This window comes from Acanthochromis polyacanthus, chromosome 20 (genome assembly GCF_021347895.1).
Source record: "Acanthochromis polyacanthus isolate Apoly-LR-REF ecotype Palm Island chromosome 20, KAUST_Apoly_ChrSc, whole genome shotgun sequence".
NCBI classification, from domain to species: Eukaryota; Metazoa; Chordata; class Actinopteri; family Pomacentridae; genus Acanthochromis; species Acanthochromis polyacanthus.
Window position 1 is genome coordinate 16,555,498 of NC_067132.1, and position 13,448 is coordinate 16,568,945.

Genomic DNA, 13,448 nt, shown 5'->3' on the forward strand with positions numbered 1-13,448 from the left:
AGAGGACTGAAATCTCCTTCTAGCTGGCTTCTCAATATTTGAAGCTGATTCAAGCTAAGCAAGAATCCTGTAAAAAGAGGCTAAATTATGCAAATGATGGATACATATGTAGTATAACGCTTAAAGGACTCAGGGCTAAAGCTACATATCCATATCCTTGACATTTATTCTAAATTTCTGATATCACTATCCTGATTCTCAGGTTGGATCTTCTAGTCCCGAACAGGTATTTTTACAAAACAACCAGCAGACTCACACAGTAATGGACTCAGATAATGACAGGCCTCTTCCCTCTGGATGACATAAAGCTGCAACTGTAGAAAGCAAAATTTGCAGCCTCCATTATAGCAGATAATCACACAAATTCATGCATTCCTTATGATTTTGGTTCTGTATTTTTTGTCATGGAGAGGCTTTAAATAACACACCACCTTCATAACTTTGTAAAAGCCAAGTATCTAAACACAGGTCCATGCACACCGCTTTGTTTCCTGGAGAAATGTAAAGCTTCACATACAGTACCTGCTGTGCCTAGTTATAGTTGCTAAGCTATGGTTGGACAATCATTGCAAACAGTTCATTAACATGGCATTGAATCTCAGCCATGCCCCCCCCCCAAAAAAAAAACAAAAAAACAAAAAAAAAACATGTTTATGCTTTGTAGAATATGTCCTTATTGATAAAATGGAAAGAAAAACGTGTGTACAAGGCTGCAGACAGGAGTTTTGAAGCCTGGATTCAATACATAGTGAATGCCATTGTCAGCCACTACACCACGGCATCTGGTAATCTCTGCTCACAGGTGAATGACATCTCTCCTTATCAGCACCTCTCAAATCACCATGTATGTGTCAACTGTGCCAAAATACTTGAATAAGCACTGGAGTGGAATTCCCATCTCACCTCAGCCTCTCCTCCTCCTTTTTTCGCAGCTTCATGTCCCGTTGGACCACTTTCAGGACGTGCTCTGCCTCGTCGTCTGTTAGGCCCGACAGGTCCAGCTTCCGGCCCATTGTTCCTGGCCTCGCCACGCTGAGCTGCTGCCGATGGTCACAGAGGGGAGGAGGAGGAGAGGCTCAGGCACTGCTGCTCTGGGGGCCGAGGCTGGGACAACCCTGAAGGGAAAGGAAACAGATAGAGAAATAAAAATGTGTTTGTGCATTTGTGGAATCAATTCACTCCATTTGAGTCGAACATTACTACGGCTGACTGTCAAAACGTCTGAATGGAATTCATTATTTTGTGACTTTCATCAACCTCTATTAGACATCAAGAGGTCTCTGGCACAGCTTATACAAAGGTCCAATCTGAACAGGCACCATGCAAATTATTCCCCAGCTCCCTTTTATGACAAGTGTGGCACCAGTTGTTTGCCTGCAGGATAAACCTCCATCCATGAGCAGCTGAAAATTTAAAAAAACAGAGCCTGGAAAGATTGCTCATTTAATGCTACGTGTTATTCATAATTAAACTTCACCTGGCCCCAGAAAGAAAATTTATTTGCATTTACTTTACACAATGTGAAAACTGTTAACCCGAAAGTATTCTATTGCCTTTGTCAAAATAAATAGATTGAAAATGTTCTAATATTATTGTGTGTGGTCCCTGGATGTTGTTATGCTATGAAATTAGCAGTGGTCAAAACATGCTCAAAGATAAGTAGGGCACACATGCAAGAGATTAACTTCAATCAAGTTAAATTATTTAAACTAAACAAACACAAAACAATAAAGAAGTGTGGAAGTCAGTAGTTTCAGGTAGACTAAGAATGCCTTCAAGACAGTGGGAAGTGCATCACAGCATCATTAAAATGTGATCTGCACAAAAAGTTGGGTGCAAATTTATGACGTTCACCTGACAAAATATTGTAAAAACTGTTCTGCAAATAATCCCATTTCCACAAAGGTTAGTTTTACAGAATTCTGGCCCGGTACACAGGAAATTGCTTCATCACCTTGTGAGTCTAGTGAATCCTACACGGCAATGGAAACAGAAAAGCATGACCAGCTGATTGGGGAGCTTGGAGCTAAATGGTAATAGCATCATGCTAGCTTGCTGCTAGTTGCTAACTAGAATAAAAAAAGAAAACAAAATCAAACACTGAAATTGAATTGTCATTATTTGTGTATATATTCAAACCAATTAGTTAGGTTAGCAAGTAATACAGCTAAATATATATATATATATATACATATTTGGAAAAGATTTTTGCTTAGTGCAATGTGCTTCAACGGGATCACAAATTGCAGATGGTACTGTAGTTTCACTCTTCAGATCAGGGACTTTCAAACCGTATATTTGTATCTACTTTCCCTCTAAATGTAGGAATGCATTTTCGCATTGCAGCTGTGATTAGCATGAGTCTGTTAACTGTCAACAGACACCACAGCCTGTCCTCAAACAAAAAACGACCACATAGGTCGTCTGTACACACCCGTATTACGACCCAGTGTTACGTTTTGACGTATGCGACCTCTAGCGGTTGAGTAAATATCGACACTCTGGAGTCGCCGGTGAAACGTCACCATGAACAAACTTTTATCTAACACTATCCCTGTCCCTATCCCTAACCCTAACCTTAACATAACCCTAAAAACGTGTTGAGAAAGTGAGGAAAAAGCCGTTTTGCGACAGAAAAGCCGTTTCGTGAATTAAATCCCGTAATGCGTTCCTTTTCCCCGTAGGGGCGCTAACGTAAATACGCTCTCACAGGTCGTATTCCGGTGCACGGTGCATACGACCGATGCGGTCGTATGAATTTGAGGACTTGTTGGACACCACAGTTCCACAATAACTGATGTTATTTCCAGGTGTAACCCAAAACTTGGAGGTTTTCTTTGCAGAGAAGCAGGTCATCTTTTCTGATGTGTGCTACAGTGGGCCTGTGTGGTAGCATAAATATAAACAGATTGAAACATGACATACAGCTACAGGATATTAGTGCATTTGGATTTAATGTTTGTCAGTCTTTGGACTGCACTTGAGAATACTTTCCAATTAGTCTTGCAGATGAAGCTCTGACTTGTTTCTTTAAGCCCAGGATGTGGTGGTGGTGTCCCCTTAAGACAATGATGAGGGAATTGTTTTGGACAGAAAATTTTCATGCAAAGAGGTTAGCACTTTCATTGGGATGGCTAATTCATCGAAAGAAAAAAAAGCTTCCTGACTGGAAGGGGGCCACAGTAAACGGAAAGGGAGGAGAGTGTTGCCTGTAATGTTTGGCCAATGGCAGACGTATCCTTACAGTCTACATTCAGTGAGTCAGACTACATTCTATGTGTCCAGTAAATGGTTTACTTCTTTGAGGATGGAGGTCTGTTTTCAGTTTCGGACTAAATTAAATTTTACTCAAGCCTGACACTTATTATGCATGGGGTGAGGTGGACGCAAGTAATTTCAGAGAGAGGCGGAGGAAAAGAGGGAAGGGATGACAGAGGGTGAGACAGAGGGGGCGGCCCTCAAAAAAAATAAACCGAGGGACGACAGGAGAAAGAGAGAAGCAAAGACAGATGGGGAGAAGGACGGAAGGAGAAGGTCCATTAACGGCGGTGTCTAAACAAGATGGGAGAGCACTGGCAGTGGAGAGCAATGATGACTCAGAAGGCCAGACAATTATGTCCGTTCTATTATTGGTCCAATAGCTTCATCGACAGAGCATCTCTCCTCTCGTTCAGCTTATTAGTCATTCCTCCAGTTCATTTTAGGGCCCGTCTCAACACAGTTTTTCACCCCACCCTGGTTTCAGTTTAAATTTTAATAAGCAAAAACAAAACCGAGCCAGTCATCCTTGGTTCACGTGCATCAAAAAGACACATTTTAACACCGACAATCAGCTCCATTTCTTCCAAAACTAATTTAAATCTTTTCATTGTAAAAACTAAAAGCTTTAGCACGTTTGCCTTAAAGAGAAAAGTGGTTGTCATTTGGATTCAAAAAGCCTTCGGAAAAACCTGGGGGAAACTTATGATTTCATTTCATTTTCACATCAGATGTGTTTATGAGTCATTTGTATCAGTGGGAATATAGAATGTAATCCACAAGGGCAAATGCAAACACACACAGATACACACATTCAAGTGTGAGAAAGAGGTTTTTTTCCCACATTCTCAGCTGCGGTGAAAAAAAGCTGTAAAATCTCTCAGTCTCAGAAATCTGGTATCAAACAGTGTAAATATAGACTAACACAATGCCATTCACTAACGCTCCCCATTCAGCCACTGTGATAAGAGGCCTTGCCCTTCGCCTCTGCAAAGGTTTGCCGGTCTGACAGAATCACATTACACACACAAAATGCTAAAATATACACTCAACCATGTTTGGGTGCACAAATACACACGCCAGCATGTTCCCACACATTTTCAAACATGTAATCGGAAAACAAAATATGGCAGTCAGACACCTTAAGTCCCTTGATCTATAAATATTACTTAAATCCTTACAAAACCACATTTTATTGCCCTGTGTGGGTGGTCTGTTACTTCTGACACATTTAACAGATCCTGTATGTCACAGGGAATGGATTTGTTTATATTACCTGAACCAGAACTGGCACATATTTACATTTAAATTATTTACAGTGCATTTTAGTAAAGCATGCACCATCCTTTGCACCCCCGCCAACAACCTTCTATCCTCATTTAATAATAGGAATAAAAAATAAGCTACAATGGATTAAAATCTCACATCTCACAGACCCTGTCTGATAAAGATTAAGTATGTTTTTGACACATCATGAGTGAAATAAGCAGTCAACAACATATCTGAGCATTTCCACCTTAAAACTGCAGTGTACCAATGGAAGTCAGAAAAACAGACTCGGGCAGGCAGGGTTTCACACATAACAAGCCTAAGAGCCAATTCATTGCTGTTGCCTGACTAGTATGGACTTTGAAAGCAGACAGTAGACACCCATGTGATTCTATCTAAAATACACTGCCTGGTCAAAACAAAAGTTGTACTCTCTACTATTTTGTTGGACTGCCTTTAGCTTTGAGTACGGCACTCATTCATTGTGGAATTGTTTCGACAAGCTTCCGCAACGTCACAGCATTTATTTCCGTACAGAAATGCATACATTTTTCACCAAGTTCTTATATTGACGATGGGAGAGTCAAACCACTGCACAAAGTCTTCTCCAGAATATCCCAAATATTTTCAAAGGGGCTGAGGTCTGGACTCTGTGGAGGCCAGTCCATGAGTGAAAATGATGTCTCATGCTCCCTGATTCACTCATTCACAATGTGAGCTCCATGAATCCTGGCATCATCATCATCTTGGAACATGTCCATGACAGGAAAGAAAAACTCCATTGATGGAAAGGTCTGGTCATTCAGGTAGTCAGCTGACCTCATTCTCTGGGAACATAACGTTGCTGAACCTGAGCAACCCCAGATCATAACCCTCACAGGCTTGTAGGCACTAGACATGAGTTCATCACTTCATCTGCTTCTCTTCTTATCCTGATGCTCCCATCACCTTGGAACAGGGTAAATCTGGACTCATCAGACCACATGACCGACCACATTTGTTCCTCAAAGATGTTGGTTCACCACCATCCTTCAGGTTTTAATAATGCATAATGTGTTAACCTGATTTTATTAGTTTCGTAAATCTCCTTAGTCACTTTCTTTGCTTGATGCACCCCATAAATTTGACCCTTCTGATACAGATTAACATCCTTTCCATGACCACAGGATACTGCTTCCAATATGGTTGTGTTTAAGAAATGAGAAGCTCCTCACTGCATCAGCTAGGGTTAAATAAGTTGTTGCAGCTGAAATGTATTCATCACTGCAGTAACTGTTCAATGGAAGGCTCTTGCCTATTTGCTTAGTTAAATCCAAGTGGCGCCTTTTTTTTGGCCATGGCAGTGTACAATAGGTACTTCTTCAATTACAAGTTTTTGAACGGTGCGTTAAAAAGGCATGAGTGGCAGACAATATACTTACAAGGTCTATCCTCCAAACAAGCATTTGCTTTAAGGACCATTGGTATTTCTGGCACATGTGCAGCTGGCGCACTTGCAATGTAGACAGTGTGGATGTTCACAAACTTTGATCTGCAACATGAACATCAACAGAGGAGTCTACGCAGACTCTTGTGGATGTGGTTGAATTTTTCCCATATACCCCTGTAGACCCCTGCAGACTTGGAGATTACAAACTGGCCTGAGGGAACCAATCTTGACATCTTGCAGGATGGAGCTCCCCATATCATTATTCTTCTTCAGCATCAGTCTCAGGTTTTGGCATATGGGCTGAATTACTCAAATATGACAGCTTAACATTGTGTAGCAGCTTTTCAGTGTTTGAGCTGTAGGTGAGCTGGTGTGATGGAGCTGCAGTGAGAGGCAGAATGGTGGGAGGAGAAAGAATTGGATGGCTTTGCAATTCCATCTATGGAATTCAAGTCATGATTACTGCATGGGAAACGCTTTTGAATGTTTTGGGAGTTGTTAGGGTTTAATTCATGGCTTTAGAGGGACTTAAAGGACAGCCACATCCAGCTTGGTAGCTTGGTAAAGACAGTAAACAGAAGGACATCATGCATCATATCTAATTTGCTTAAGAAACACTAAGTGAAGCAGCTGCATGATGGCGTCTTAAATTTAGCAGACAGATAAGAGTGTGGGATCAGTCTCACTTCCTCATCTTTGGCAAGACAGTGAATAAGCCTACTTTCCACAATTACGTTATTCAGTTTAAAGATATAGAGTAATATTAGTCTCCAGTGCCATCCTAAAGCATATGACCTTACTGAAACCAAGCACAGAAATCCCCCTTGTTGAATATCTAAAGGTCTGCAAAAGCCTCGAAAAAATGAAAAGGCATAGAATACACTCTCTCTCCTAAAATCAGTTGGAATGTCAGCTATGGCTACGGCCGGCTAGTCTGACAAATCTGTCTTCATTTCGTGTTACTCTGCTAATGTATAGAAGAGATGAATGCGCCATGACTGCACAGCCATTATTGTATAGCCACGAGGGAAGGTAATTATTCAGGCCTTCTTTTTATAGTGAGTGGTGTCAAGGACGGGGATGGAGCATCATTTATGTGTGAGAGTGTCTGCATCTGAAGCCTTTGTGACACATATACTCGGGGGCAGCAATAGACACTGCACACACAGCCAGTCCATTTTCACTTGTGGCAGTTTTCAGTGAGAGGCATGTGCACACACACACATATATGCACATTATGTCACAAATGTACACTTCTTGGATGGTGCTGTGTCACCACCCTGCTGCACCACTAACACACCCTCAACAATAGCACAAATGAGCTATCACTCTGTGCATGGAGTGAAGAGTGTGGGCTACTCCAACAGAAAGATCCTTCAACAGACACTGAGAGGAAGCTGCCTCAGTGGTTCACTGCTTCACCAGCCTGCTTAGTGTTACAGTGAAGACAGGCTGTGGGCTGAACCAAGTCTGCACAACTTTTTCCCTTCAGAGGCAGAGATGTAACTAAGTATATGTGCTCAAGAATTATACTTTAATACAAACATGACATGCCTTTTCTTTGAGTGAGTCTTTTCTTTTCATGGCACTTTCTACTTCCTCTTCACTACATTTCAGAGATAAATATTCTACTTTTCAGTTCACTGCATTCATCTCATGGCTTTAATTACTTTACAAATTACGCTGTTTGCCTCCGAAACACATCAGAAATGTATATAATGTGGTGCTTTCTAATTAACCTGCCTGACATTTTGTACAAGGACAACAGAAATGACTAGTAACTCAGTCTATTAGCTAACTGACAGAAATTGAATTTGCATCATTTTGCTCATCATTTATGTCTGTTTGTAATTGCTGTTTTGCAGCTTCACAAATATGAATTTTTGTCAAATAATTTTGAGGTTTGGACTGTTGGTTGGGCAAAACAAACATTGGAAATGGTGTCACTTTGGGTTCTGTGGAATTGTAATGGCGTGTCTCATTATTTCAGCATTTTTACAAACCAATCAATCAATCACATGAGAAAAGAAAATAACAGATTAAGCCATAGTGAAAAAAAAAGTCAGAATACTTGTCATTCCACAGTTTACTTATCTGTATCTGATCATGTCTCTTTTCATACTGTATGTATCCGCCTCTATCGCCAGATAAAAGCAATACTGTTGACTAATTTTCCAAAACTTCTAAAATGCTCACTGTTGATTTTTATAAAATTCCTGTTTTCTAATATTTTCTGAAATGCCTTTCCTTATGTTTATTGAGAGATCACAGCTTTGGCAAATGGACTTTTTAAATGTAATCACCAGAAAGCATTTTATTTGTACATTTTAGTGCCTTTCTTTGTTTTCAATTTTGTATAACCTTGTGTTTTTTATTCCCGTTGTTTTCTGTCTCCTGGTTGCAACCACTCATTTTCTGCTTCTGTTCCAAAATATAAATGCAAGGTTGGTCACAAGTGTGACATTTTGACTGGCACAACAATGAAGTGCACCAGTGTAAGACTGTCAGATTACAACAGCAACACATTCAGGCTGACACTACTCAGTGGAAAGTGAGGGGGGAGATTGACTTCGGAGAGAAAATAGGTCACACTGATGCATCCCTCAGGAGAACAAACACAACACAGTATTTTCCTCAAAGGACACACCATGTGCATCAGTCAATCACTTCTTTAATGAAACTGTAGGCACACTGATACTAAATCATCCTGAATACATATAAAACCGGCTCGTCCTACAACATGCTGCAGAGCGCTGGGCTCTGATGCTGCTGTCTGTCACCTCGGAGAGTGAGCAGAGGATGGGCGAGCTGAGGACAAGGCCCTGTTGGAGCACTAAAAGGGCAGGTGCAGCCAAGCGCTAAATGAACTGCTTGTTTTAGACACTCTCCATTGGATCAGCTTTTTGTCACAGCCAGAGGGAAGGAGATTGAGAACTACTTGGTTCAAATGACTATTTGGACTAAAAGATTAAAGTGAGCTGACTGTGCAGGTCTGCATTTGATCGGTGTGTATGTTAAGTATTTAAAGGTAGAAAATTGACCTAAAGGAAAAGCGCACTGCAAATACAGAAAAAGACAAGTTTTTCTTTTCCGTGTGATGGCCTTACTTTGTTTTTTTGGTCATTTGTCTTCTGCCAGCCACATTACAGCGGGAGCAAAGGTGTTCAAGGTGCTTCCTAAGACATGACCACTATTTGTCAAGATGACAGCCAGAGTTGCCAACAAAGAGAAAGAGAAACACCAAGAATTGTGGGACTATAGATAAGCTTTCAGTTTCGGATGGATGCAGTGTACTGCATGTTGAACTGTTGCAACAGCTGAGGACTTAAAAACAAGAAGTGTAGTGCATGAACAGACCTGTCATCAGTGATAAATTATGTGAACAATCAACCAAAACCATTATTCATTTGCAACATCCTGAAAGGAAGAGTACTATAAGTGCTTAAAATCACCATAATCCTCTGCAGGTGAATTGGGGAAATTGTAAGAAGTGCTTCAAAAAATATCTGCCAGCTATCCAAAATGTTACATGATACTGTGTTTATTAGCAATAATACATGAGATCATATGAACTGATGATGACTAAAACTCTACTCTTTATAACTGAAACAAAACTGCTTTGACTGCAGTGAAGATGGAGTCATGATCTGTATGACAGTGTTGTTCATAGAGAACCTCATTTCAAAACATAAGAAGTACACTAAAGTCCTAATGCCCTGTCCACACATATACTAGTATTATTACTCTAACAAGGAATGCAGTGGACTTATGCAGCCATCGTCGTACGTTTGTCTGTTAGCAACATTACTCAGAAACAGACTAACAGATTTGGATAAAACTTTCACGGAAGGCCAGAAGTGACACAAGGACCAATTGATTAGATTTTGGCAGTGATGCGACTTATAGTCTGGATCCACGGATTTGTTAAAGATTTCTGTATCACTGTGTGATAGCGGCACCGGATTACTGTAACTATGACAAGTGAAGGCTACGTCAGCTGCCTGCTGATGATCACATGATTACGATCATACCACAAATCCACGGCTGCGGACTTATCGGGACATATCCGTCGGAAATGACTGATTAAATTGTGGCTGTGTTTCCAAGTCCTATCAATTCCCGCCACCCGCTAACTATTTAGGTCATGCAATTTGGTATCCAAGCATAACGTAAACATGCATAACACATGCCTGTGTTCAGCACAGGGTAGGTTTTGATTAAAGATTTCATCTGTTGGAAATCATACAATGACTGAGCAGCCTTGGCGAAGTACTGCTGAGTACTTTTCTTGTTTAAAATGTAACTTATTTCTTGTATTTTGGCCTTCCAAAAGAGGCAGGTTGAGACCACTGAAAACTGAGCTTTTGAAAACTTTTTCCCAGGGTGAAGATATTGAGAAACTCCGAACTGTTGGAGTGGTAGAATGGAGTTTTGGCTTGTAATGTCTCAGCGTGCCCGGTCATCTGATGGCGGACACAGACAAAACAGTGCTTGTGAACAGGACTTTTTATATATTTACACATAAAAGTACAGTTACTCATCCACTATAATAACAAACAGAAGGGTCAGTTGCCTCCTTCCTCAATGTGTCATTGCTTGTACCTCACTGGGACCTTTAATAGCTTTTTGTCAGGCTTCTGAGTAGCCAACATGGCGTTAGGGTTATGGTTATATCACTACTAGTTTCACATAGCGAGAACATTCTGAAATGCTGAAACTGTGTTTTGTCTGGCAATACCTCATTACCATTCTACTACAGAGGGGAAAAAATCTCTCTCTAAACTAATCACAATCACATTGGGCAGTGTTAATCCACTCAAAACAGTGACGGAGGAATTTTTGGATGGAACATTTGCACACAGGGAGGAGAGCACCACAGATAAAACTCATATACAATATAAAATAAAACTAACAGGGCATCCTTATTGAGCAATCCAAACCTTTGACAATACTTTTTTGTCTTTTTTAGTGTGATAGTTGCTAACTCAAATGCCGGTTATAGTAGTGAAGGGGATTTTGGGTGGAGGAGAATGAAAGAGAAGCACGTGAAATGCATAAAGACATGGCCCAACGTCTGCATCACCACCTGCTGTCTTGACACTAACATTAAAAAACAACCTTGTGCACGGAGACTTGACCTTAACCACAGAGAGTTTAAAAGTATCATAAAAAGAATGTAGAATCCTGGAAACTTTTGCCACCAACAGTTCTGTGTAAACACTGAATGAACTCAGGGTGCAGTGAATGTGGCAACATCCACAATCACAATAGTATCACATCTACCCTTTCTACTGCTACCATTTGGGAAACAGGTTCCTTTCACAGTAGACATGACACAGCTGATACACCACTAAAACCAACGATTACTTGCTTCAAATCCAGTGTCCAGGTGTTGTATGCGTTGCCTCACTGCTACACTGTCGTGGCCTACTGGGACACTTGATCAAAGCAGAGCAATCATTACTGTTAACAACACTTGTGACATGCCTACTAATGATAATTCCCAGTGCTTGCTGTGAAAACATCTATTATACTGCCATTTTGCATGATATACCAGTGAAGGGTCACCAAAGAGTGGCCAAATATGCAAAAAATATAGCAAAGCATCACCTTAAGACAGGAATTTCTAAAAAGCTCGGCCTGTTTTGCATCTGCAGTCGCTTCACAGTGGTTATGTATGCGAGTATGAGCCAACATGGATGGAAAATGTTGTTTGAAACAGGCATGCCAGTCACTTGAGGCCATTTCCACCTTAAACAAAGCTTAGGTTAATGCCTGAAAGAAAGCACTCTCCAGCCCTGCCCGAGTGTTAGAATGGGAATTGAAATCCTCACACAGCATGAGGAAGAACCACTGAACATTTGTCACTGTCTGACATCTACTTGCCATGTCACGTCCATCACTACCTGGCCAATTACCACTTTACACAGAGCAAGACGGTGTGTGAAGACACACTCTCACACACACACATGCAAACACATTTTGACCCGAGGTGTTAAAATAAAAACAGATGCTGATTGAATCTGCCGGTGTAATTGTGCATGTGACTAACTATGAATACTAACAATGGGGGCTTGTGGGCTAATTCTGGCTGTGGGATCTCAGCTTCTTTCTTGAATGAACTGCTCAGAATAGCAGTCTGATTCATGCAGTATGCCCTGGTCTCACCCAAGGCGTCAACAGGTGACAATCAACACCACAAAGCAGCACAACAACAGAATTAACCTGCACTGAGAGCCCAAAACACGCACCGAGTTGACTGCCAAGGAGGGATTTTCAGCTTGCATTCCTGCGGTTTAAAGTTTTTATTCTGTCACATTGCCTCTGAGACAAAACATGACTTTATGTTTCATTGCTTCTCGTTAAATCGACGTGTATCTTGCTTTTTTTATTCATAAACATGAGTCACATTCTGCACCTCCTGAACCTGCTTTTAGTTTGCTTTTTTTGCGCTCTGACGCGAATTCACCTTGCAACGCTCCAAAATACCGCATTCTTCTCATTTGAAAGCAGCACCAGACTGCCACGCTAGCTGTGACTGCATGATAACATCTGTGCAGAAAATCCTTGCGGTGGCAAATGCCAGCTTTAGCACCTAACACTGAATCAGGGAGCGTGTTGTGTTTTTTCAGGCGGTAAGGACGCACCGAGCCTGCAAATCACACATTCAAAGCACCTGACACTGACGCTCATCTCATTCCCTCCCCAGTCTAACAGGGGCTAACGTTCACCTATTCGCAGTGAGCTGATGTGGAGAATCACTTACACAGGATCAGTGGTAGCCGAATGACCGCCAGTCACAGTCTCTTTCACGTTATTCCAGATAATGGCAAAAAAAAAAAAGACGCGAAGGGATGCGCCTCTGCAAGTATAAACTTCCGCGGCACCTGTCTCCCTCTCTCTCTCTCCCAGATACTTTTCCCCTGCCTGCCCCTCGGCTAGTCGGCTTATTATTATTTACCTCCCAAAGCAGCAAACGCAGGCACAGCTGAATGGGTGATCACGAGGTTTGTATTACACGGAGGAAGGAGGAGGAGGAGGAAGAGGAGGAGAGAGGGCGCACGGCGAGCGAGGTGAGGGATTGGCACCCAATCTTGATTCTTCCTGTATTCACTGTGACACCGTGCAGGATGGAGCTGAGAGGGGGGGAATTTCGGGGGTTGGAAATCAGAGCCAGTTGAGTCTGTTTCCTTGCTTGGGTCATCTAATATGAAATCGCTTTCTCTCTCTCTTTTTTTTTTGTTCTGTTGGCACCTGGGTATCCTGCGCTGCAGTTTGGCACTGCTGCCCCTGCAGGAGGAGGAGGAGGACGAGGAGGAGGAGCAGGGGGAGGAGGAGGAGGTTCTGTGTTGGCTGACTGCTTCATTCACAAAGCTTTTCACTGTGCAATTACCCTCAGAGAGAGATAGAGAAAACATCCCAATTAATCCAGCATCCTCTGTCTGATGGATCCAAACTGCTCTGTTGTAAAGATTTGGTGTTTTTAAAATCA

At 41.6% G+C, this 13,448-nt stretch overlaps 1 protein-coding gene across 5 annotated transcripts in view; it reads right to left on the reverse strand.

Annotated features, from left to right (window-relative positions):
• myripb (myosin VIIA and Rab interacting protein b) overlaps positions 1–13,058 on the reverse strand; it is a 136,969-nt gene extending 123,911 nt beyond the window's left edge. For 2 of the 5 annotated variants that reach the window (XM_022189984.2, XM_051940338.1), the window contains exons 1-2: positions 12,723–13,055; positions 904–1,115 (exon numbers count right to left, since the gene is read on the reverse strand). In XM_022189984.2, coding sequence (XP_022045676.2) covers positions 904–1,013 — 110 coding nt within the window. In that variant the 5' untranslated portion in view covers positions 1,014–1,115; positions 12,723–13,055. Of the gene's footprint in view, positions 1–903; positions 1,116–12,722 lie in introns of all 5 variants that reach the window. The other 3 variants (XM_051940339.1, XM_022189985.2, XM_022189986.2) reach the window with 3 other exon arrangements.
• Positions 13,059–13,448: the final 390 nt, after the last annotated feature.